Genomic DNA, 26610 nt, shown 5'->3' with positions numbered 1-26610 from the left:
AATATGTGACTTGTGCCATGGTGGTGGACTGGCAGTGAGGAGACTATAACCTGCTCTTGTACCATTGTATTTATTTGATTGTTCAGCTTTAGGCGAGTGGTAACCTCCAAGATGATGGGGGATAGTGGAGGTAGTACCATTGAACATTATTTAAGGATGGGGGGGTTTTGGAGGAGTTAGATTCTCTCTGTTAGAGATGATCATTGGTTGACATTTGTGTGGTACGAATGTAACTTGCCACTTATTGGCACAAAACTGCCTGTTGCCCAGATCTTGCCACATATGGACACAGACTGCTTCATCGTTGAGGAGTCACAGATGGTGCTGAATGATATGCAGTCATCAGAGACTTGTGACCTTATGATAGAAGGATGGTCATTGGTGAAGCAGCTGAAGATGGTTGGTTCTCGGACACTACCCTGGGGATCTCCTGCAGAGTTGTCCTGGAGCTGAGATGTCCTGGACTTCCGACAACCGTGACCATCTTCCTTTATATTAAACCTGCGGAGAGATTTCCCCATGATTCCCACTAGCTTCAGAATAGCTAGATTCCTGATATCAAGCTCCAACAGATATTGCCTTGATGTTAGGGGTGGTCATGCTGGAATTGAACTGTTTTATCAATGTTTGGAGTAAGGCTATAACGAGGCCGGAGGCTCAGTGGCCCTGGCGGAACCTAAACAAAGTGTCAGTGAGTCGGCTATTCCTTTGTTCATGCCACTTCTCGCATTGTTGAGACTCCTTTGCTGACGATTAGGAACAGAGTGATGGAGCAGTGATTGTCTGTGTTGGATTTGCCCTACTTTTTGTAAACAGGACATTCCTGAGCAATTTTCCACATTGTTAAATAGGTACTAATGTTGTGGTTCGACTGGACAAGCTTGGCAAGGGGCATGGGTAATCCTGCAACACAGATCTTCAGTACTGTTGCCAGACTGTTGTCAGGGCCCGTAGGCATTGCAGCACTGGATTCCTCCAACTGTTTCTTTATATCACGTGGAGTGAATCAAAATTTGCTGAAGACTCGATTCATTGATTCTGAGGATTTCTAGTGTAGGCTGAGATGGATCATCCACTTGGCTCTGCTGTGGCTGAAGATTCACACAAGTACTCATGCCCTGTCCTTTTCTGATTCTCTGTCTCGCTTTCTCCATCAGTGCTGGAACAGGCAGGTTAAAGTTACAGTGTTGATCCTCAATAGCTAGGCAAAGTAACGGTGGCAGATTTAAAAGGGCAGTATCAACAGTTGTCATGACCTAACTTGAAGAGTGCATCAGTAATCATGCCCCACTGTTCTACAATCCTTCACCAATGTACAAATGTGTACAATCTTATAAGTCTACCAAACTGACTAATTTTTCTTGACTGATTCATACTCAAGACAAAAGCAATTTGCAACTACGTTTATTCACTAGCGAAAAATGTACCTGTTTATTGCAGCACACTTAACTGTCGAAAGAACAGTGTAAAGAAAGGATTTTTCATTTATGCAACTTAAGCTGTACCCTTTCAAACCCCCAAATATACAGGCATTCAATCATGATTAAAATGTACAAAGGAAAATGGTATAATGCAAGTGCTACGGGTGGAAAACAAATGTAGACAGTATAAACAAATTCTGAAGTTCATGTGCGAAGACCCCACAAGTGGAAATGTACTTTTTTGCCAGTAATTTTGATTTTTGCAATAATGACATGCCTTTGTCTGTAGAGTGTTGATCATTCTTTGATTCAGTGATCAATCAGGTGAACTTAGGGTGTTCCCTATATAAATTCTTTCTCTTAATCTTTTATGGTTTTATTGTGCTTTCCCCACAGAGAGAGAGAGAGAGAGAGATGGATGCTTTCTGCTTTCAGGCTCTGGATGCTTTCCATCTCTGCTCCTCTTGGATTTGCAGTTTTTAGTATTCTATACCTCAACCTATCAGAGAGCTGCTGCCAGACAGAATTTCCTTAATTTGAAAGACTCTGGTTGTTTATCAATCTTGAATTCTCCTTCTTACTGCTTCAAAACAGCTGTGTATTACTGCACAGCTCAACAATATGCAACTTGCTGTTTTCAAATTCCAAAACTGTCCAGTTTTTTTTCACTTCTAGCAGTTCAAGTTTCTTATCAATTTATCATTCTGACAAAAAAAAATTATGCGGTCGCTTGCTTTGGCCAGATTATAAAAAAGAGCATAGCCCTGTGTATTGCTTCTTATGATCAGCAAATACGTTACAGTTTTTTGAAGGCAATTAAGTTGATCTTGAAATGGCGCCACTGTTGTAATTTTGGAAATGCATCCATTAATTTGAGCATGGGAAGCCTCCACAAGCAGAAATTTGATATTGACCTGATCACCTTCATTTTGATCCATTCAGGAGATGCGGGTTCTCTGACTGGGCCAACATTTATTGACCATGCTTCCCTGCCCTTGAAAAGGTGATAGTGAGTAGCCTTCTTGAACTACTGCAGTCCATTTGGTGTGGGTGCACCCACAGTGCTGACAGTGAGGGACATCCAGGGATACTGAAGGACAGCGATATAGTTTCAATTCAGCACAATGAATGATTTGGAAGGGAACTTGCAGGTGATGTGTTCTTGTGTATCTGCTGCCAACATCCTTCTAGATGGAAGAGTTCATGGATTTGGAAGGCTCTGTCCAATGAGCATTACTGAATTTCTGCAGTGCATCTTTTAGATTGTACATAGTGGTGCTACTGAATGTGAAGGGAGTGAAGGTTTGTTGATGTGGTGACTATTCAATGGGATGCTTCAGCTTGGATGATACCAAGTTTCTTGAGCATTTTTGGAGCCACTGTCATCCAGGCAAGTGGGGAGCATTCTGTCACACTGATGACTGTACCTTCTAGATGGTGGAGTGGCCTAATTTGAAGAGTGCACTAATAATCATGCACCACTGTCCTACAATCCTTCACCAATGAATAAATGTATACAATCTCAAGAGACCACCAAATTGACTAATTTTCTTGACTGACTGATACTCAAGACAGGAATTCCTAGCTTCCAGGAATTCTGTGGCCTTATTATTTATATAGCTGGCCCAGTTCAGTTTCTGATTAATGGTAACCCTCAGGATGATATTCGTGGAGACCACAGTGATGATGATGCCAAGGACAATGGTCAGATCTTCTATTGTTGGAGTTGGTAATTACCTGGCATTTGTCTGGCATTTGCCAGCTCAGACCTGGATTCTGCCCAGGTTTTGTTGCATTTGCAGGTGAACTGTTTCAGTACTGCGGAGTCACAAATTAGTTTGAACATTGTGCAATCATTAGCAAACATCCCCATTTCTAAACTTATGATGGAGAAAAGGCCATCAGTGAGGCAGCTGAAGATGGTTGAACCTAGTATGCTACCCTGAGGAACTCCCCCCTACTGCATTGGTGTCAACGTTGATCTTGCGTTCAAACTCTAGAGTGGGACGAGAATACAAAACCTTGTGATTGAGAAACGAACATGCTAACAACTGAGTAGCAGTTACACAATCCAAATATATGGGGAGGCAATGGCGTAATGGTATTAGAACATAGAACATAGAACAGTACAGCACAGAACAGGCCCTTCAGCCCACAATGTTGTGCCAACCATTGATCCTCACGTATGCATCCTCAAATTTCTGTGACCATATGCATGTCCAGCAGTCTCTTAAATGACCCCACAACTGCTGCTGGCAATGCATTCCATGCTCTCACAACTCTCTGTGTAAAGAACCCGCCTCTGACATCCCCTCTATACTTTCGTCCAACCAGCTTAAAACTATGACCCCTCGTGCTAGCCTTTTCTGCCCTGGGAAATAGTCTCTGGCTATCAACTCTATCTATGCCTCTCATTATCTTGTATACCTCAATTAGGTCCCCTCTCCTCCTCCTCTTCTCCAATGAAAAGAGACCGAGCTCAGTCAACCTCTCTTCATAAGATGAGCCTTCCAGTCCAGGCAGCATCCTGGTAAACCTCCTCTGAACCCTCTCCAAAGCATCCACATCTTTCCTATAATAGGGCGACCAGAACTGGACGCAGTATTCCAAGTGCGGTCTAACCAAAGTTTTATAGAGCTGCAACAAGATCTCACGACTCTTAAACTCAATCCCCCTGTTAATGAAAGCCAAAACACCATATGCTTTCTTAACAACCCTGTCCACTTGGGTGGCCATTTTAAGGGATCTATGTATCTGCGCACCAAGATCCCTCTGTTCCTCCACGCTGCCACGAATCCTATCCTTAATCCTGTACTCAGCTTTCAAATTCGACCTTCCAAAATGCATCACCTCACATTTATCCAGGTTGAACTCCATCTGCCACCTCTCAGCCCATCTCTGCATCCTGTCAATGTCCCGCTGCAGCCTACAACAGCCCTCTATACTGTCAACGACACCTCCGACCTTTGTGTCGTCTGCAAACTTGCTGACCCATCCTTCAATCCCCTCATCCAAGTCATTAATAAAAATTACAAACAGTAGAGGCCCAAGGACAGAGCCTTGTGGAACCCCACTCACCACTGACTTCCAGGCAGAATATTTTCCTTCTACTACCACTCGCTGTCTTCTGTTGGCCAGCCAATTCTGTATCATAACTATTAATCCAGAAACTCAGCTAATGTTCTGTGAAAAGAAACAAAAGAACTGTGGCTGCTGTAAATCAAAAGCAGAAATTGCTGGAAAAGCTCAGCAGGTCTGGCAGCATCTACGGGAGAAACCAGAGTTAACATTTCTGGCCCAGTGACCTTTTTTCAGAACTGGGGAACTGGGTTCAAATTCCACCAAGGCAGATGGTGGAATTTGAATTCAATAAGAAGAACCTGGAATTAAGGGTCTAATCATAGCCATGAAACCATTGTCGGCTGTTAGAAAAACTCTAATGCCCTTTGGGGAAAAAGATCTGCCATCCTCACCTGGTCTGGCCTACGTGTGACTCCAGACCCACAGTAATGTGGTTGACTCAACCTCTGGACAATTGGGGATGGGCAAAAATGCTGGCTCAGACAGTGACACCCTCATCCTGTGAGAGAATAAATAAGAGGAAAACTAAAAGAAGTGTGGATGCTGGAAATCAGAAACAGAAACAGATATTGCTGGAAGAGCTCAGCAGGTCTAACAGCAGCTGCGGAGAGAAACCAGAGTTAAAGCTTTGGGTCCAGTGATTCTTGCTCAGAAATGGAAAAGAAAATCTGTTTGTCCCAAGGTGAGGTAATGCCGATGTGGATGACAGAATTAGCTGATCAGCTTCGGACTGGAAGGTCTGTTATCTTTTGGGAATAGTAGCCCCACACGTAGTGCAGACAGTGCCAGATCTTCTTCAGTGACTGCTTGAATAATATATTGGAGATGTCTGCCTCAGCAGGAGTCTGGCCAAGACTTCAGCTCATACACAGGCCCAACCTTGTGCATTTCCCTGCCTTGCTCGATCCCTCTACTGCTGAACTTTGAAGGAACAGAAATAGAGACAGCAAGTTCCCATCCCGGTAGTTGCAGCATTTACCGCCAAGAGCATTGAGCACAGTATGCCTTGAGGCATTCACTCCCGACACCATCACCATCTGACCCCACAAAAATGTGAATAGGGCCTTTTAAGCAGCGGCATGAGCCCAGACATTGTTTCAGCGTATTTTATCAGATGACATTGTACAGTACAACTAGGGGATTAGCAATATCAGGAAGATTGTTATCACAGCTGGGATCAAACTCAGATTCAAATCAAGTGCATTTTCCCATCCAGGCATCTTGTAGCCACACCCTACCTTGGCTCAGGTTCTGAAATACTCGCTTGCACAGCTTGGATGCCATCCAACACCATTTCCTGCCTATTGCTCAGATTGCAGGCAATTCATATTCACCGTGAAATGCGACTGTTTAGCTTTACCTGATGCCCTGGGGGCTTCTTTGAGATGAGAGCAGCTGTGTTTTCTGTGTGTGTGTGGCCTGGCACTGGCATAAGGTCTCCCTCAAATAATTTGACATTCTCAAACTAGTGGTAAGTGCTTTTTGGACCTTAACTCATCTCAATGTTAATTGCCCGCATTTCATTGGATGTGTGAACCAACAAATTGGAACAAGATTTACAGTTGAGCATTGGGATGAAGGGTCAAAAATGCTACTCCAAATCCCATCAGCGCATAGGGTGAAATTATGAAATTTTGCCTCACTCATGATGTGGGTTACTGGCCTCCAACGCTTTGGGGCATTACTGTTCCTCAGTGGATACCTGCGATTTATGGTCCTACTGGAACCACAGATGGGGAAGAGGTGTAAAGGGTGGAGACGGGGTGCCCATTACTACCTCGATCCCTCCATGATGATGGGTTCTAACAGCACACTTGTAACCCCCTTGTGCCCAGAGATGAGTCAGTGCGAGTGGCAGCGAATAAAGCAGATACTTCAGACACCACCCCCTGCATGTTCCCCTCCAGAAATCACATCATCCTGATTTGGATTTTTTTTTGCTGATTCTACACTATCACTAAATCAAAGCCCTGGGATTCCCTTCCTAACATCATTGTGAATGTACCCACATTACAGAAGGTCAAGAAGACAGCACCCATTCACCTTCTCAATGATGGTTGTATATGCGCAGCCAATGTTGCAGGGATGACTATATCTCATGATCAAATGGAAAAAGATGCTGAAGATCTGAAAACTGAATCATTGACAGTGCTGAACAGGTCAGGCTGTGTGACGTGGAAGCCATTAAAAATCCAAAAATATTTTCATCAGGTCTAGCAAGCTCCCATTAATCTCTCAGAAATAGCCTGACATCTGTCTACTGCAGTTGTACCTCAACCTTATCAACCTGATGATATGTTTCTTCACGTTATAACACTGTTGCTTTGCAGTTTCTTGGTGTCATGTCAGCAGTAGGGAAACATTGAATTACTTAGCAATGAAAGGGTAACATAGGCAGGGGGAAGGGCAGTGCTGGAAGGGGGAGAATGGTACAGAGACCTGGCTAAACTTGCAGGTGGAGACTGACACTGGGTTGGGATGAGTAACATTGGGAAGGACAGATTGGTACTGGGAAGTGAATTGTGAGCAAGGGGTGCTGTACTGGGCACGTATTTTAATGAGGGAAAGTGGAAGTAGAAAAAGGAGGATCACATCATTGATGGGGCAGGGTGTACGGACCTGTGTGAGGAAGAGTGACACTGGGAGGAAGTAGAATTGAGGGTGATAGTGGGAACTGCAGATGCTGGACAATCTGACATAACAAAGTGTAGAGCTGGATGAACACAGCAGGCCAAGCAGCAGCAGAGGAGCAGGAAAGCTGATGTTCCAGGCCTGGACCTGAAGGGTCTTTCTGAAGAAGGGTCTAGGCCCGAAACATCAGCTTTCCTGCTCCTCTGCTGCTGCGTGGCCTGCTGTGTTCATCCAGCTCGACACCTTGTTATCTCTAGAATTGAGAGAGATGGTCCTGGGGGAATAGACTGGAAGGTTCTGTGTTTGATATCCATAATCTTGTGAATTACCTGGTTGTAATCAGAGGTTGGGAAAGAATAGAGGGAACTCCCAAAGATCCACATGAAAAGGGAAATATTCAGAGTGCTGAGACTCATCTTCTGTGAATGTAGATGAGTTTAGCAGCCATTTTGTACAAGCCCTGGAGCAGGAATGTGATCTCACTGTCAAAATATGCAATAACATGCTTAGCATTGTATTTTCAGTGCTGGTGGTTGACGGTGAAATGTCAGTTCAGGAAGCCGTGCGAGCTCTTTGTCAATGTTAAGAACGTTTACACTCACTGGATTGATGGCTGAGGCCTCAGTTAAACAGCTGACCTCGGAGATGTTGTCTCTCAACACACTGAATATTACCTATTACGATAAAGTGACATCCTTGAATTCAGAGTCAGCATACTGAGATGAAAAGCAGGGAAACATTCCCAAAATTATCCTCAATAATATCATCTGATTATCACAAAATGATTTTTTTTTACCCTGAGGAATGACAGTTCCCTACCTATTAAAATTAGATTTTAATCCAAACCAAAATGATTCAGTTTAAGCCTTTCCTGTGGGTTGCTTTTTAAGCTTTTCTGGTTTTGAAACAGATTTCGTCCCACTCAATCATCTATTTGCCTGCTTTCACTGCTCCTTAGAAGTAGCCCAACTGGGGAAAGGAGCTGAAAGAGCATGGTTTACTTGATAACGTATGTTTCGCTGAGAACACTTGAATTCTAAATGGAAAAGAAGGGCATTATGGAGACAAAATGTGATGGACAGCACCATAATGTTCAACCATTCTAGCCTAATACAACCGACCACAAAAAAGGCATTTATGTGGCACCTATAATATAAAATTAAGTCCCAAAGCACTTCACAAGAGCTTTACAAAGCAAAGCATAACACTACTTCACATAGAGATTCAAAGCAGTAAGCTTTAAAGAGCCTGGTAAAGGAATACAACAAGTAGTGAGCTAAAGAAGAATGGGAAAGCTGCTTCAAAACATCTGGACAATATGTTATTGAAGTCACAGCCACAAACTGGTGGAACAGCTAAAACTGAAAATGTTCAAGAGGTCAGATTTAGAGAAGCCCTTGGTGAGATGTGGAGCCAAAGGAAGTCCAGAAGTAGGACCAGTCACAATTACCTGCAGAGATTTTAAGGAACTAAACACACCCCGCTGTATTCTGAGGTTTAGCAGAATTGTCATGTGTGACAAAAGGGAGGAATTGTCATATTCTATTTATCCCTGGTCTGATATGCAATGCATACTGAATTTGCACCTCTGCTCACTGCACACTGAGCAAGCGTCGTTGCATAACACACTCAGCATGCTTGAAGGGCTGGGAATTTCCAATAAAGCAGAGTATCACATATAGTTACAATGAAGAGAATGATGCAGTCCATTTTCAGTTCATCCCTCCAGAAACCCCTGTATCTCCCGTCTGTACTTCCCCCCCCCCCCACCCCCCCCAACATCATGCAAGAATGGCTACAACCTAACTGCGTGCAAATATTCTATCTACAGCATTCTATAGAAGAAGGGAACAGGCCATTCAGCCCCTTGATACATTGAGGGTATTCTTTCCAAACTTTGGTTGCTGTTTCAATGAATCACCTCCTATGTTGGTCCTAAAGTTACATTTTGTTAGTTTAAAGCTGTGTGCTCTCTCCCACTGTTCGGATTACGTTACTGTTCTGAACTTAAGTACCATTTACTTGGTATGTGTTCCATCCATAAGATACCTCTGTTCCAGAATGAGGAAAAACAATTTAAGTCTTTTTGGCTAACTTGGGTGCCCCAAAACCTATTGAGGTTACCTTGAGAGGCTTCCCATCACTGTCGCAAGCTGTTCAATGTCTCTTGTGTCTCCGCAGCACTGAGGTCAACCTGACCAGAATAATCTGCAGGTAATAAAGTGTGAAGCTGGATGAACACAGCAGGCCAAGCAGCATCTCAGGAGCACAAAAGCTGACGTTGCGGGCCTAGACCCTCTGATGAAGGGTCTAGACCCTCTGATGAAGGGTCTAGACCCTCTGATGAAGGGTCTAGGCCCGAAATGTCAGCTTTTGTGCTCCTGAGATGCTGCTTGGCCTGCTGTGTTCATCCACATTCACACTTTATTATCTTGGATTCTCCAGCATCTGCAGTTCCCATTATCACAGAATAATCTGCAGTTTGATCACAACATAAACTCACTTTTAACCTGAGTTTGCTCCATTCATATGAAGTGTTGGCTCGAGCATCGAGCCCTGGGAAACCCAACTGAATGTGTTATGTTGGATTAAGTTGCTGAATATTTTATCTATCTCGGAGTAATAAAGAGGTAGCTATACATTCAAACAGCTTATTTACCGTGACTTAACATTTCTTAAAACATTACCAAACTTTCTACACATACACTGAAACCTAGGAGTGGCATATCTAGAGCCAATAATTTTCTATGTGAGAATCAGGAGTCAGGCACTGTACTCACCAGCACAATGTAAAACTATCAAGTACTGTACAAGGATCTGTGAGCAGCTGAACTGAATGATGTGCTGCAATTTCCCTTTTTCACTGGTCTATATTTTCAATTAAATTATTCGAAATAGAATACATATATACATTGTTTTTCAAACTTAACTTGTCCATTCCTTCCAAATAGATGCAAAGGTTCCCAGTGTTTACAAATGGATTTACAAATCTATTGTTGTGACTTTTTACAACGAACTTGATGAGGCAGATGATCGATATCGCGCACAGAAAAAGGAAACAAATCTTATCACAACAGTCCTGAAAAGATCTTTGACTATTCACTATCAAGCATCTTGCATTCCATACAGAGTTGTCATCCAACAGATAAGCATTGGTATTGAGCAAACACTTGCCCTCCATGAGGAGTCAATGTCACATGGTTTTTTCAACCTATTGTAAATTAGGCTGGTGTCTTCAGACCTTCATATAGCCCCTCTTCTGATTAAATACACCTTAATAAAACTTTAGCCACGTGTGCTCTGAACCTTTCTTTTTCTGCATTTTATAATTTATTCTAAATTTTGAAATGCTGGACTTTTTTATTTCATTTTGCCAAGAACTGTAACTGAAGAAGCTGTACCCAGGTAACTAAAACGGCTCCAAAGCAGCAACTTGTAAACTTTTCACTTTACTCATTTGATCACATGTGACAATTAAACTAATTCTAATTCTGAAATGTATCTTTAACCCATCAGTCCCGCTTAATCCCAAGAGGGAGGTTGGGAGGTTGGGAGGGCTCTGCACAAATGAATACATGTAATGTTTTGCGACCAACAAATCTCTGGTCGTGATATGTACAGATTGCCTCCTTCTCTCCAGCATGCATCCTATAAATGACTATTCAGCGCAGAGTTAGTCGCAAGGGCTTTATTGCATAGATCACATTTGAAAGCTTGTTTATTGTTGCGTGTCTGGAGGTGGCCCTGCAGGGAGATAGGAGCCTCTCTTCAATGTGTCTCTTTTTGTGGTTCTTGTACATGTTCCTGTGAGCAAATCCTTTTCCATAGCGCTTGTATTCCTTAAAAGATCCCAGCTTTAATGTGTTGCTCCTCAGTCTCAGGAAAGGCATTTCTAGCATTGAATTGATGACGTCTTTCACGGTGACAATCTGTGCACCTTTACAATATGACAACCACTTTATTAGTCTTTCAGTCTTAATTTTTCTACTTTTAGGACATTCTGTTGACTGGAACTTATGGGAGAATTGTATCTGTGCAAACCAGACTTCTTTATCGGCTGCAGTAAAATGTCCAAATATTGGAGAATACTTAGAGGCACCTTTGGAGAAAGAAAGAGTGTTAATGATTCAGATCAGTGATCTTTTGTCAGCTCTGACAAAGGCCCTTGAGCCTTAATTCTGTTTCTCTCTCCACAAATGTTGCTAAGCATTTGTAGCATTTTTTCACTTTCATTGCAGATTGCTAGGATTCATGTCTTGCTTCTTTATTAGACGATGGTCCACAAGTTTTCCCTCCAGTAACAATAGTTTCTACCTTTTGGTGCAGTCCCTTGCAGGCCACAATTCAGGCAAATATTTTAGTCCTGAAATTAAGGAGCGTATGCCTTTTTGTGCCACATTCCTTCATGCTCCTTGACATTGGCCAGAGGGTTCGCTGAAGCACCAAGCATTTCAATTATGCCAATCCACCAATGGCCTACCTGATGAATGTTCTCACTGGATCCAGCCACAGCTGAATTGGTGTTGCATGACTCACCCTCTGAGGAACTGGTACCTACCTTACCATTCGCTCCTGCCCTACCTACAGACCAGTCAAGCCCGGAGACACGCCTTGTACAAATCCTACCTCGAATCAACCCTCAAAAATGCTGATATTGCCAGCAACTAGTGAGCGGGACTTTGGGTGAGATTCAATGACAGTATTCAATCATGACCTTTTACTTGCTGTTATGTCACTCCACACTTGCGCTCAACCTGCTGGCTAAGTGTTGCTCTTGTGTCCCTGAAAGGAGGAGGGCACAGGCATAAGATGGTGTTAGGGGTGAGCAAGGGAAACAAGAGGTTTACTGACACCAGGTGCAGCTTGTAAATCAGTAAAGGTTGTGGTCTGAGGGAGAAGTGAGATAGAGAAGGAGGATTAGTAGGAATGTAATTATCTCCAGTGATTTCGACTCGGCCTCTGGGCACAGCCATGGACTGATGGCAAGTGCTTTCTCAGACATCAGGAAAAGACACCCAGGTCTACATTTCCCTGTCAGTTAGCTACTGCTGTCTCTGGTAATGTGTCACTTTATTCTGCGAGAAGAAATCTGTTTGTGAACAGACTGCACTTTGTTTGAATGATGTGACTGTTGTGGTTGATCAGATGACTGTATGAGCGCAATTTGAGATAAAGCTGCGATTTTTGTTGCTGAACTCGGTGTTATAGGGTGCGGTGAAACTGTGGCCAAGAGATATAGGTGCAAAATTAGGATGATTCGATGATGGCTAGTATGTTTCTCAACCAGATTCTCCTGCCTCTCCCTTAAGTCTTGATCGCTTTACCAATCAAGAACCTATCTATCTCTGCCCCAAACACATTCAATGACTTGGCCTCCACAGTCCTCTGTAGCAATGAGTTTCACAGATTCACCAGACTTTGGCTGAAGGAATTTTTCCTCATCTCAATTCTAAAGGGTTGTCCCTTCACTCTGAGGCTATGCTCTTGGGTCCAAGTTTCTCCTGTGAGTGGAAACATCATCTTCATGCCCACGCTATCCAGTCCTCTCAGTATCCTGTAAGTGTTAGTCAGGTCCACCTACTTCCTTCTAAGCTCCATTGAATGTGGACATAGAGCCCTCAACCACTCCTCATGTGACAAGCCTTTCATCCTCAGGATCATTCTTATAAACCTCCTCCAACATCAGCACATCCTTCCTAAGATACAAGGCCAAAATTGCTCACAATATTCCAAATATAGTCTGACAACAGACTTACACAACCTTAGTAGTACATTCCTGCTGATATACCTAGCCCTCTCAAAATGAATGCTAACTTTACATTTGCCTTCCGAACTGCCAAATTAACCTGCATGCTAACCTTAAAAGAATGCTGAACTAGGACTCCAAAGTCCCTTTCTTCGTCAGATTTCTGAAGCCTTTCTTCATTTAGAAAATAGCCTCTGCCTCTATCCTACCTACCAAAGTGCATAACTTCATTCTTCCCGACATTGTATTCCATCTGCCACTTCTTTGCCCACTCTCCCAAGTTCTTCTGCAGCCTCCCCACTTCCTCAACGCTCCCTGTCACACCACCTATCTTTGTGTCATCTGCAAACTTAGCAGCAATGATGCTCAGTTCCTTTGTCCGGATCATTAATGTATAATGCAAATAATTGTCGTCCCAACACAGAGCTCCGTGGATCTCCACGTCACTGGATGCCATTTCTGAAAAAGAGCCCTTTATCCCCAGTGTCTGCTTTTTGCCAGTCAGCCAATCACAGTGCCAGAAACCCAGGTTCAGTTCCAGCCTTAGGTGACTGTCTATGTGGAGTTTGCACGTTCTCCCCATATCTGCCTGAATTTCCTCTGGATCCTCTGGTTTCCCACAGTCCAAAGGTATGCAGGTTAGAGAGATTGGCCATGCTAAGTTGTTCTGTAGCTTCCAGAGATGTGGATTAACCATGGTAAATGCAGGGTTATTAGATCAGCGTAAGGGGCTGAGTTTGGGTGGAATGCTGTTTGGAAGGTCAGTGCAGACTCAGTGGGGTCAATGCCCTCTTTCTGCACTGTAGGGATTCTATGATTCTCAATTGTCCAGGATGTGTAAGTTAGGTAGGTTAGCCATGGTAACTGACTGGTCAGGCAGGCCTTCCACTTGACAAAACCATGCTGACTCAGCCCTATTTTACCATGCATTTCCACATGCTCAGCAATCCCACCCTTAATAATGGACTAAATCTCATCAATGACCAAGGTCAGGTTAACCAGTCTAAAACGTCTTGCCTTCTGCTTCCCTATCCTTCTTAATGGTGTTCCATTAGCCACTTTCCAGTCCACTGGGACCATCGCTCACTGCAACAATTCCTGAGAATTCACCACCAAATCCTCCACAATCTCCTCATCTATCTCCTTCACAATCTGGAGGTTTAATCCATCTGGTCTGGGTGATTTATCCATCTTCAGACCTTCCAACTTCTCCAGCACCTTCTCCTCAGTGATGGCCACTACCTTCACGTCTGCCGCTGACTCTCTTGAAGTTCTGGTGTTCAGCGGATTGGACTAGGAATGGAATTAGATGCCTGTTCCAGGGGACATTGTGCAACCAATTAAGATGCTTAAGGCCCCAGTGGGAGAGCACGATTTTACCCCATTGGAGAAATGTTTCTGCCAAAGGAGAGGCTGGAATGGCTGCACCAGTATCTCAGTTGGTATTGCTGTAGAGTTATTCCCACTCTGCTACCTGGGACCTCAACCGTTCCTTCAGCTCTGACCAGTTTTCTTTCAAACTCAGGCTGCTTTGAGAGCCCTTGACCCCGTGGGGAAGCATCCCAGCAGCCATTGACCTGCCTCAACCATGGTCAGATTTCCCAGTGTGCCCAGCCTCTGTTTGGATCAGGAGCCCACCCACAATCCTCTGTAAGGCAGCAACCAATTTTAAAAAACGGCACCATCACACTCACTTCTGCCCACTGTGGCCGTGGAAGTCCCCAGTTGGTTCCACCTTCAGGGTCCTAAGACCTACATTAAATCCAGTTTAATTGTTACAAGTTATTTTCTTTACTGTGCTCCAGTACCCTTCCCAACCTCCTCTTTGAGGGCCAAAAGCTGGATGTCTGTGGTACTGGCCTGGAATGAAAACAGCTGAGGTGGGAAATCACTCCACTGTGCTTTTAGCACTGGGCTGTGGACTGCTATCATTTAGATTTTCAAGCACTTTGAAGCATGTGTGCTGACTGCACCAGATGGTGGAGACACAGGTTAATTGAACATTGCCATTTCTCCAGGCCCTGTCTGGTTTGTTCACCCTTTGTTTCTCAACACCCCAAGGTTAATTCCTGGTCAAACAAATACTTTAGTCCAGCCATTCTAGGATGGGTTTGAATCAACGTTTCCAAGCAAACTGATTCCTGTTCAAACTCTTGTGCGCCAACCAGAGATAGTAGGAACTGCCGGTGCCAGAGTCTGAGACAATAAAGGTGTGGACAATGATAACAAACCGCTGAAGAAGGGTCCCGACCCGAAACATCAGCTTTCCTGCTCCTCTGATGCTGCCTGGCCTGCCGTGTTCATCCAGCTCCACACCTTGTTATCTGTGCGCCAATCAGTTGGTTTTCTTAAGGTAATATTGCGCTATCTTCACACACTCTAACAGCCCAACAGCCATCTCCAGGCCTCTCATTGCCACTTCCACTCCCCCTCCCATTCTCTAGATGACATGTCCATCATGGGCCTCCTGCAGTGCCACAATGATGCCACCCGAAGGTTGCAGGAACAGCAACTCATATTCCGTTTGGGAACCCTGCAGCCCATTGGTATCAATGTGGACTTCACCAGTTTCAAAATCTCCCCTTCCCCCACTGCATCCCTAAACCAGCCCAGTTCATCCCCTCCCCCCACTGCACCACACAACCAGCCCAGCTCTTCCCCCCCACCCACTGCATCCCAAAACCAGTCCAACCTGTCTCTGCCTCCCTAACCGGTTCTTCCTCTCACCCATCCCTTCCTCCCACCCCAAGCCGCACCCCCAGCTACCTACTAACCTCATCCCACCTCCTTGACCTGTCCGTCTTCCCTGGACTGACCTATCCCCTCCCTACCTCCCCACCTACACCCTCTCCACCTATCTTCTTTACTCTCCATCTTCGGTCCGCCTCCCCCTCTCTCCCTATTTATTCCAGTTCCCTCCCCCCATCCCCCTCTCTGATGAAGGGTCTAGGCCCGAAACGTCAGCTTTTGTGCTCCTGAGATGCTGCTTGGCCTGCTGTGTTCATCCAGCCTCACATTTTATTATCTTGGAATCTCCAGCATCTGCAGTTCCCATTATCTCTCATTGCCACTGTCAGTTTACACAGGTTTATTGCAGTGGAGTTAGGATTTTACTGGATTTTCACCAGTGATTTTGACGGACCACATTTCATAATCCCTTCATGTTTTCTTTGCAAACCACGAACAGGTGAACTTGGGCGTTTAACCATCTCTGTTTTTTTTTTAATCTGATCAGCTTCATTCTCAAAAGACATCTAATGTTGTGCAGCTGGTGTTCGATACATCCTGGTGTAATTTACACACAGTAGTCAGCACTATTGTAGCCAGTGGGCTGTTGGAGAAACGTATCAGACGAGCAGTCATTTGTACAGAAGAGGCAAGGAGGATTCTTGAAAGGCTCCTGCATTTCTGTAGCCACTAGTAAAGGCATTATTGTTCATCTTCCACGTACCTCTATTGAGTGATTTTATCTGCAGTTATCCCATGCTCCCATAGGTGCTCTTTCCAATTTTCCATGAGGGCCACTGCCTTTAGGCATTGAGTGTCACCTGAGGACTGGGACCTTTGCTCAATCCACTCAGTTTACAACAGAACCATTTTATGTACAGAAAGACAGATGCTGCAATTTTCCACGAATGACAACGCTGCTTCATTCCGATATTAAACAAACCATTTCATCACAGTCAGAATGAGAAGATTTTTGAGACTTTGGTCTGAGTCATAATGGGAAATATTTTCCTTAAAGTTATTGCAGTGATAACTTCGCATTACTGGAATGGCCAGTGTGTCGTGTGAGACATTGACCATGTGACTTTGGTGAAGTAAGTAGCCTTGGGAATAGTCCCTCTTACATGCTAGAGTTGGTTTCATGAACGGACAATGCTAATATGCAAATATGGAGAATTAACTGATGCATTGCCTGGACTTGCTGATCTATTCAGGGAGCAGTGGTAGAGACCATTTGTAAATTGCTATACCAAGTTGTGATAAACTACGGTTTATAAACAGCAGCAATCCTACTGAACTAATGTGAACCGGGTGCTCTCCATATCAAGTCAAGATTGGAAGCTATTCAGCTGTGACAGGGTTCCACTGGATTGAAAATTTGAGTTAGATTTCATAGCTGATGCCTTATTTAAACATCACACACACACACACACACACACACACACACACACACACACACACACACACACACACACATTCACACAAACACACATTCTCTCGCACGCGCACACATTCACACACATGCACGCATGCACACACATTCTTTCAACCGCGCGCGCGCACACACATTCTCTCACACGCACACACAAGCACACACATGTACACATTCTCATACACGTGCACACTCACATTCTCTCACACGTGCACACGCATACACATATGCACAGCACGCACACTTTCAAGCGCACACATACATATCTATTGAAACACGTTCAAACACACATTCTCAAACACACACACACAAGTGCCCAGAAAAACGCACATACACACACAAACACACATTCACATGCATACACACATAATGCATACACACATACACACATAACATGCACACACACACTCACACACACTCTCACAAACACACACACATACACACATATACACACACAACACACACACACACACAACACACACACATGCACACACGTAATGCACACACACATAACACACACATGCACGCACAAACACACACACATACAAACACACATGCACATACACACACATAATACACACACAAACATGCATGCACACACATCACACACACAAACAAGGTCACATCAACACATGTGCACACCCACCCACCCACACCAGACACACACACACACACACACACACACTACCCTCTGGATTGTGTCTTGGAAAATGAACCTGGTTCTTTATTTGTCCCCATCTGTGACCCAGAACTTGTGAAGATAATTGTGGCTCCGCCTCCCACTAAAATCAGTGAACTCTGCTGAGGAATTCAGTCTGGGATTTACTGATCTGATCATAAACCAAGTAGGCCAAAAGGGGGTGCTCTGAGTATTTTCAATGGCAAGGTGCTTTTGATGGCCGTGATGCAACAAGTTGAGTTAACAAATCACATTTAACATTGCAGCATAGTCATTTCGTCAGATAGGGAACAGCACTGAGCCATTGAAGGAGACATTAAGTCAGATGACTGAGAAAGTGATCACAAAAGCAACTCTTAAAGGAGAATTGTATCAGAAATAATGGGAACTGCAGATGCTGGAGAATCCCAGATAACAAAGTGTGAAGCTGGATGAACACAGGAGGCCAAGCAGCATCTCAGGACCACAAAAACTGACATTTCGGGTCTAGACGCTTCATCAGAGAGGGGGATGGGGAGAGGGTTCTGGAATAAATAGGGAGAGAGGGGGAGGCGGACCGAAGATGGAGAGAAAAGCAGATAGGTGGAGAGGAGAGTTTAGGTGGGGAGGTAAGGAGGGGATAGGCCAGTCCAGGGAAGACGGGCAGGTCAAGGAGGCAGGATGAGGTGGTAGGTAGGAAATGGAGGTGCAGCTTGAGCTGGGAGGAAGAGATGAGTGAGAGGAAGAACAGGTTAGGGAAGCAGAGACAGGCTGGGCTGGTTTTGGGATGCAGTGGGGGGAGGGGACGAACTGTGCTGGTTTTGGGATGCAGTGGGGGAAGGGAAGATTTTGAAGCTGGTGAAGTCCACATTGATATCATTGGGCTGCAGGGTTCCCAAGCGGAATATGAGTTGCTGTTCCTGCAACCTTCGGGTGGCGTCATTGTGGCACTGCAGGAGGCCCATGATGGACATGTCGTATGAGGAATGGGAGGGGGAGTTAAAATGCTTCGCGACTGGGAGGTGCAGTTGTTTATCGCGAACCGAGCGGAGGTGTTCTGCAAAGCGGTCCCCAAGCCTCCGCTTGGTTTCCCCAATGTAGAGGAAGCCACACCGGGTACAATGGATACAGTATACCACATTGGCAGATGTGCAGGTGAACATCTGCTTGATATGGAAAGTCATCTTGGGGCCTGGGATGGGGTGAGGGAGGAGGTGTGGGGGCAAGTGTAGCACTTCCTGCGGTTGCAGGGGAAGGTGCCGGGTGTGGTGGGGTTGGAGGGGAGTGTGGAGCGAACAAGAGAGTCATGGAGAGAGTGGTCTCTCCGGAAGGCAGACAAGGATTGGGATGGAAAAATGTCTTGGGTTGTGGGGTCAGATTGTAGATGGCAGAAGTGTCGGAGGATGATGCATTGTATCCAGAGGTTGGGGTGGTATGTGAGAACGAGGGGGATCCTCTTGGGGCGGTAGTGGCGGGGGCGGTGTATGAGGGATGTGTTGCGGGAAATGCGGGAGACGTGGCCAAGGGCGTTCTGGACCACTGCGCGGGGAAGTTGCGGTCCTTGAAGAACGTGGACATCTGGGTTGTACGGGAGTTGAATGCCTCATCCTGGGAGCAGATGCAGTGGAGGTGGAGGAATTGGGAATAGGGGATGGAATTTTTGCAGGGGGGGTGGGTGGGAGGAGGTGTATTCTAGGTAGCTGTGGGAGTCAGTGGGCTTGAAATGGACATCTGTTTTTAGCTGGTTACCTGAGATGGAGACTGAGAGGTCCAGGAAGCCGAGGGATGTGTTGGAGATGGCCCAGGTGATCTTGAGGTTGGGGTGGAAGGTGTTGGTGAAGTGGATGAACTGTTCGAGCTCCTCTGGGGAGCAAGAGGCAGCACCGATACAGTCATCAATGTAACAGAGGAAGAGGTGGGGTTTGGTGCCTGTCTCCCAAAACCAGCTCAGTTCTTCCCCTCCCCCCACTGTGTGACAAAACCAGCCCAGCCTGTCTCCGCCTCCCTAACCTGTTCTTCGTCTCACCCATCACTTCGTCCCACCTCAAGCCGCACCTCCATTTCCTACCTACTACCTCATCCCGCCTCCTTGACCTGTCCGTCTTCCCTGGACTGACCTATCCCCTCCCTACCTCCCCACCTATATTCTCCTCTCCACCTATCTTCTTTTCTCTCCATCTTCGGTCCACCTCCCCCTCTCTCCCTATTTGTTCCAGAACCCTCTCTCCATACCCCTCTCTGATGAAGGGTCTAGGCCCGAAACGTCAGCTTTTGTGGTCCTGAGATGCTGCTTGGACTGCTGTGTTCATCCAGCTTCACTCTTTGTTATCTTAAAGGAGAAACTTCTGAAAGTTGTCCAAAGAAACAAAGACACTAAGAGAGGGAATTCTGAAGCATCGTGATTGATGAGACAGCAACCATTGGTGACATGAAGTGAGTAGGTTAGATTTACGGAAACACAGAGATGTCAGACTGCTGGATGGGACCTGAGAGGGTCCAGCTCTGTCGGGTTTAAGTTTTAAAGTTGGTCCTGGTAGATTGGTGCGTGGGCTTGTTACCTCTGCTGCCCTACCGCACCAGTGACTGGGGTTTGATCCCACCTGCGCGCAAATATCTGTTTGATTTTGCATATCCTCCCCATCCCTGCTTAGGCTTCCACCGGGTGCTCCAGTTTCCTCCCATGATCTAAAGAAGTGCAGGCAAGGTGTGTTAGTCCTGAGAATTGCAGGGCACAAGGGTAGTGTGGGGTCAGGGTTTGGGTGGAATGCTCTTCAGAGGGTAGCTGTGGATGCAATGAGCCAAAGGCCTGCTTGCATATAGGGATTCTGTGGCTCCAGATGGTGAGCCAACATACGCCATTGTACAGAGGGGTGATGGGTGATTGGTACCGTTTAGGCTATGGGCAACAAATTGCTGGATAAGCTCAGGTTATAGAGAGTGAGAAGCTGCCAACTAGAAACCAAACTAATGGCTGAATTAATAACGTTCTGGGTATTAGTGCACAAAGACAGTGAGAGTGATGCCTGTTTGGATGAGGAATGCTTTCGACAGGCACTGGAGCAAAAAAATTATTAACAACCTATTTCCAAGCCCGTGACCAAAATTTCTCACCATTAACATTCTGTTTTGTCTCAGATGTTGCACAGCAAAAGGACCAGGCAGTCAGGGCAGTGGCCCTCAAGAGAACCCGGCAGTGGTGATGACAGGGAAGAAGACTCTGAATCGAGCGGAGACTGTGATGATGAAGATGGATGCACGGGATCTGGAAGCGGAGAAGTGGTCCGTAAGGAGAATACATGTGAGTTGTCTTACAGATGGTTGATTCCTAATGACACTTTGTGAAAGTGAGGTGTAAGGAGAACCTTGTTGGTGAATCTGACACAGACTAACCCTGTTGAATGTCGTTCTTGAATGCAGTTCCATAGTGGGATACTCTCAGGTTTCACACTGATACAATAGATGCAGTCTAATCATTACCTCCTATAGAGTTTGAGAGCTGTGGGCGATACATCTATGTTTGATAACTGTACTAAAGCTGATGACAAGTTATTGCCAGCTTTTTGACTTCCAACAAATGTGAAATCATGAATTATTTGTCCCAACTTATCCATTGGCTCCTGCTTTAAAGAAAACGTATCTGGATAGTATGACAGTGGTGTGGAACATTGCCATGAGTGAGCAAATGACAACTTCAGAGAGTCAATATCCCTCAGTCCTACCCTTGAGTTTCTTCAGATCTCAAATAAAGCTTTTGAACATCATTGATTAATGTACACATATGCCCGTACTTTAATTTTCAAAAGCTGCACTTGAGATCTGAAGCAGCTTAAGGGTGGGACTGAGATATATTGACTCTCCAAAGCTGTCAATTACTCACTCATGGCAACGTTCCACATGATTGTCACGTCATCCAGATACTGATCCTTCAGAGCAGGAACCAGCTGGATAAGTCAGATAAATACTTCACGATATCACATCTGCTGAAAGTCAAAAAGCAGGCAATAACTTGTTATCAGCTTTAATGCAACCATTCAACATGGAAAAAGTGTAACATCAGACAATGCTTTTTGACAGTACATGGTTGAGTTTTCTTACTGGTGGACTTAAGATTTAGCACTGATATGAAGGCTTGTAACTGTTGGAAACGTTGTGGATTTTTTTTACCCCAAGTTCATTTATGTGGGTGTAATGGTGGGCCAAGGCTGGGAAGTCATTGGTTTGAATCTGGATGAAGCCACTTCCTGCAACGACCATAAGGGTCTTCAGAAGATATTGGAAATACTGTGCAGATCAGGCTGTGGGTAGAGAAATAGAGTCATAGTGTTGTACAACACATAAACAGACCCTTAAGTCTAACTTGTCCATGCTGACAGATATCCTTAATTAATCTAGTCCCAATTGCAGCATTTGGGCCATTTCCCTCTAAACCATCCCTATTCATAAGCCCATCCAGATGCCTTTTAAATGTTGTCATTGTACCAGTCTCCATCACTTCCACTGGCAGCTCATTCCACACTCTCACCACCCTCTGCGTGTAAAAGTTGCCCCTTAGGTCCCTTTTATATATTTCCCCTCTCTCCTTTAACCTGTGCCCCCTGGTTTTGGACTTCACCTACCCTGGGGGGAGAAAAAAAACCATGGCCTATTCAGCCTTTCGCTCGAGCTCAGACCCTTCAATTCAGCAACATCCTTGTAAATCTTTTCTGAACATTTTCGTCTTTCCTACAGCAGGAAGACCAGAATCGAATGCAATATTCCAAAAGTGGTCTCACCAATGTCCTGTACAGCTGCAACAAAAAGAGAGTTAACATTTTAGAGCTTTCAAATGTTGGGAATATATATCAAAGTGATAGTATCCACTGTACTTTGCACACATATTATGTTTGCTGCCTTTCTTGGTTCCAATTTGCCATTCGAAGACACCATGACAGAACTGAGAACAATCTTACAGCGGGGAAGATGTGAGGTTCTTAACTGTTAATATCAATCTACAAACATATGATGAGATTTGTTAAACTCAATAAGCAGCTTGTTGTTCATTAAATTAAATTGATCACAGGAAGAACTTAACCTTGAACATAGAGTCCTAGCCTCAGAGACCAGAGTCCCAGCAGGTAATGGCCTATGAAACCAGAGGCCCAACAGATAAACGATAAACCTGGGTTTAGCAAGCTAACCCATTGACTCTGAGCCTCTAATATCACAGTGAACTCTAGTTACTCCAGCTTCAGTGAATAGTAAAGCTTGTCACTGGAGATCCAGCAAAGGAATACTAATGAAACTTGACTGTTGAGTTAAGCTGTAAATCAAAGCTCTTGGTGAAGTTTCCTTCAACAAGAATACCAGGAAGTATGCATGAAGGAGAGAGCACTACCTACAGGCCTTTGGGCCAAAAGGAGGGGACAAGATTTAGCCATGTGTGGCCTATGTTTCATGGTTGCCTTATCAATTGGAGTAATCATATCAACCTCTGAAAGTGAAGAGACATGTTGTGAACAATGACCTTCTGTGTCAGAGCCAAAGAAAACAAGCGAGGAACAAAGGAATTTAAATAAGTGGAAGAGTTGATCCAGGGTTTCTGCAAGCTCATAACTAAAGCTGTTCCATTTGCAAATCTTGACACAAGCTTTACTAATGTACTGGGTAATTCCAAGTTGAATTATTTGGACTGTTACGTCAAAGAGAGTGAAATATAATGAAGTTGATATTTAAGGTGTATGTTGGACAATATAGAACTTCAATGATTCAAGGAAATAGACCAGAGCCCAAGGGGCTTATTTTCTTGGTACACAGCAATCCTATCTCAATGCCAATGTACTCCTTCAAGTGAACCATTGAAGCCTGCAGTCACCTCACTTTTCAACCTGGTCAGAAGTTGCCAAAATTGTGACACTCTGTCTACTTAAAGGGTTGAAGAATACCAGAACAGGTATCCCCTATGCTCTCTGCCCATAAGGCATTTCCAAACAAAACATTTCAGTGAAATAGAAATTGACAATGAAGGCTGGTTAAAGATGCTTGTTTGAGAAATCACTGCTCCAGCTTGTAACATGATACATTAAGTAAGCACAAACTGCCTGCATTGTTGGAATCTCACTGGCAGTCACTGCTTCGTAGAGGAAGCCACACTGACAGAGACGGGCAGAATGTGGCACTAACTGAATGGTGTGATCCTGATACACCTGTAGAGAGCAGGCAGCTGTATGGGCTGCACTCCGGATCATGTCGCCCACTGCTGGTGCTCTGTTTGCAGAGCCAGCGCAGACTGCTTCAGGGCAAGTATGAAAACCTGCACATTCTTGCAATAACTTAGAACCGTACAGGAGGGAACAATATTAGCGACTGTGAGCATCTTGTTCTTCCATGTTTCTAAGCTGTGAGTGAGACCATTTATCAGCTGAAATTCCCACTTGGAAAATGGGAAGTACCCACATTTCCAGAGCTTCCACTTAGTACCGAAGTCCCATCTCCTTACGGTGAATGGCAAACAACAATCAGTCAATATCAATCTTGAAGCATTCATTGTCACTTTACAGCAATAATTCTTCAAGTGAGTAAATGTCTCATTCCCAACTTGAGACACTGCCCACATTGATACCCAACCCTCATACTGAGAGACTCTGACAATGAGAGATGCCTTCAGTCAGACTCTATCGTTAAACAAATGTCACAATGAGTGTTTTCCTGGAATGCGGCATCAGAGGCAAGGTATCGTTTGGAGTGGCTTTATTGGAGCAACCCTTGCTCACTAAGGAATGTTGGAGAATTGTTTGTCCATTATGGTGTGAGGTGATTTGAGAGAACAGGAGTTAACAGCAATGTTTTGTATCTGTAAAGCAGTTTAATGTTGCAAAATATCCCAAAATGCTTCACAGAAATATTATCGGGTTCGATTTGATCCCAAACCATGTAAAGACATGTCAGGATATTGCACCAAAAACTGACCATGACGTCACATTTTAGCGCCTTATGCAATTGCCACAGTAGTAAAGGTGTGAGCTACCAATGGTGACCTGAATAAAACTGGAGATTTGTTTTGCATTTAATCGTTAATCTGTTTTGTGTGTCACTGGCTGGGCCAGCATTTATTGTTCCTCCCTCATTTCCCTTGAGAAGGCAGTGTTGAATTATATTCTTGAACCATTGCAGTCCTTGATTATAAGTACATTCACAATAGGGAAGGAATCCTACAATTTTGACCCAATGACAGTGAAGGAATGACAATGTGTTTCCAAGTCATGACAGGGAGTTGTTCGGAGGGAAATTTGCAGGGGGTGGTGTTCCCATGTATCTGCTGCCCCTGTCATTCCAGATGGAAGTAGGTTTGGATGGTACTGCTGAAGGAACCTTGACAAGGAGCTACAGGGCAACTTGTGCATGGTAGACATTGCAGCTGCTGTACGTCAGTGCTGAGGGGAGTATGGTGGACTTGGTGCCAATGAATTGGGCCCTTTGTCCTCAATAGCGTTAAGTACCTTCTGTGTTACTGGGGCTGTGATCACCCCAGCGTGTCAGATACTTGAGAGACTTCTAAGAAACTTTAGAGTCAGGTACTTTAGTAAACTTTTAAGTGACTCTTGAATAGGCACATGGAGGATCCTAAAATGAAGGGTATGCAGGCTGGATTGATCGTAGTAGGATAATAGGTCAGCATAGCATCATGGGCTGAAGGGCTTGTGCTGTGCTGTACTGTTCAATGTGCCACGTTCTATATGTGCAAAGTAGTGCTTCACAGTCCCGACTTGTGTCTTAGTTGCCAGTCTCTAGGGCTTCAGGAAAACCATTAAAACACTGAAAGGATATTCCAGTCAGTATCTGGTCAATGGTCACCCCCAGGATGTTGTTTGTCGGGTATTCAGTGACAGCAATGCCATTGAATATCAGGAAAAATGGTTGGCTTCTCTCTTGTTGGAGATGGTCATTGCTTGGCATTTGTGTGGCACAAGTGTTACTACATCGGCCTGAGTCCATCTAGTTGCACTTGGATATGGGAAACTTTGATATCTGAGGAGTTGTGATTGGCGCTGAATATTGTGTAATCATCAGTGAATATCCTTGTTTCTGACCTTCTGACGGAGGGAAGGTCATTGAGGAAGCAGCTGAGATGACTGATTCCCAAGAACTGCTACCATTTTGCTGTGTGCTGAGTCCAACTCCAACCAGAGGAGAGTTTTCTCCCTGATTCTCATTGACTCCAGTTCAGCTGGGGCTTCTTGATTCCAAGTTCAACTTAACATGCAGGGCAATCACTCTCAACATACCTCTTGAGTTCAGCTCTTTAATTCATGTTTTGACCAAACTGTAATGAGTTCAGGAGCTGTGTGGCCCTGGCAGAACCCAAGCTAAGCATTGACAAACGAGTTTATGCTGCAACATGTGCTGCTTGATGCCCTAAAGGCCAGTATTGGAGGAGCATAGAGATCCCATAGGCTAATGGAGTGGAGAACATGGTTACAACATGGAATGATGAGGTTACTGAGTGATCTGATCTGAAGGATGTGAATTTTCAATCTACTCGTCACACAATCAGAAGCTAAGCCAGTCACTGAGCACAGGGACATCGGGTGAACAGAATTTGTTAGAAGTGGGCTGAATTTTGAATGAACTGATTTGATTTGATTTGATTTATTATTGTCATTTTTACCAAGATGCAGTGAAAAGTATTGTTTTGCATGCTAACAGGACAATCATACCTAACGTAAGCACATCAAGTCTATAGAGCGGAATGCATGAATATAGAATTACAGCGACAGAGAAGGTGCAGCGAAAGATCAACTCTCATGCATGAGAAGTCCATTCAAAAGTCTGGTAACAGTGAGAAAGAAGCTGTTCTTAAATCTGTTGGGATGTGTTTTCAAACTCAAGTGCATTTAGGCTGGAAGTTGGGTGCCTGGTTTGGAGAGCATCTGAAAAG

General features: G+C 44.6%; 1 protein-coding gene across 2 annotated transcripts in view; it reads left to right on the top strand.

Moving 5' to 3' along the window:
* The window catches only part of LOC125457905 (glypican-5-like), a 502368-nt gene that overhangs the window by 328742 nt on the left and 147016 nt on the right, over positions 1–26610 (top strand). For both annotated transcript variants that reach the window (XM_048542684.2, XM_048542683.2), the window contains one exon: positions 20832–20994. In XM_048542684.2, coding sequence (XP_048398641.2) covers positions 20832–20994 — 163 coding nt within the window. The remainder of the gene's footprint in view (positions 1–20831; positions 20995–26610) is intronic.

This window comes from Stegostoma tigrinum, chromosome 14 (assembly GCF_030684315.1).
Source record: "Stegostoma tigrinum isolate sSteTig4 chromosome 14, sSteTig4.hap1, whole genome shotgun sequence".
In the NCBI taxonomy this organism is placed as follows: Eukaryota; Metazoa; Chordata; class Chondrichthyes; order Orectolobiformes; family Stegostomatidae; genus Stegostoma; species Stegostoma tigrinum.
This window is presented reverse-complemented; position numbering and strand designations above follow the sequence as displayed.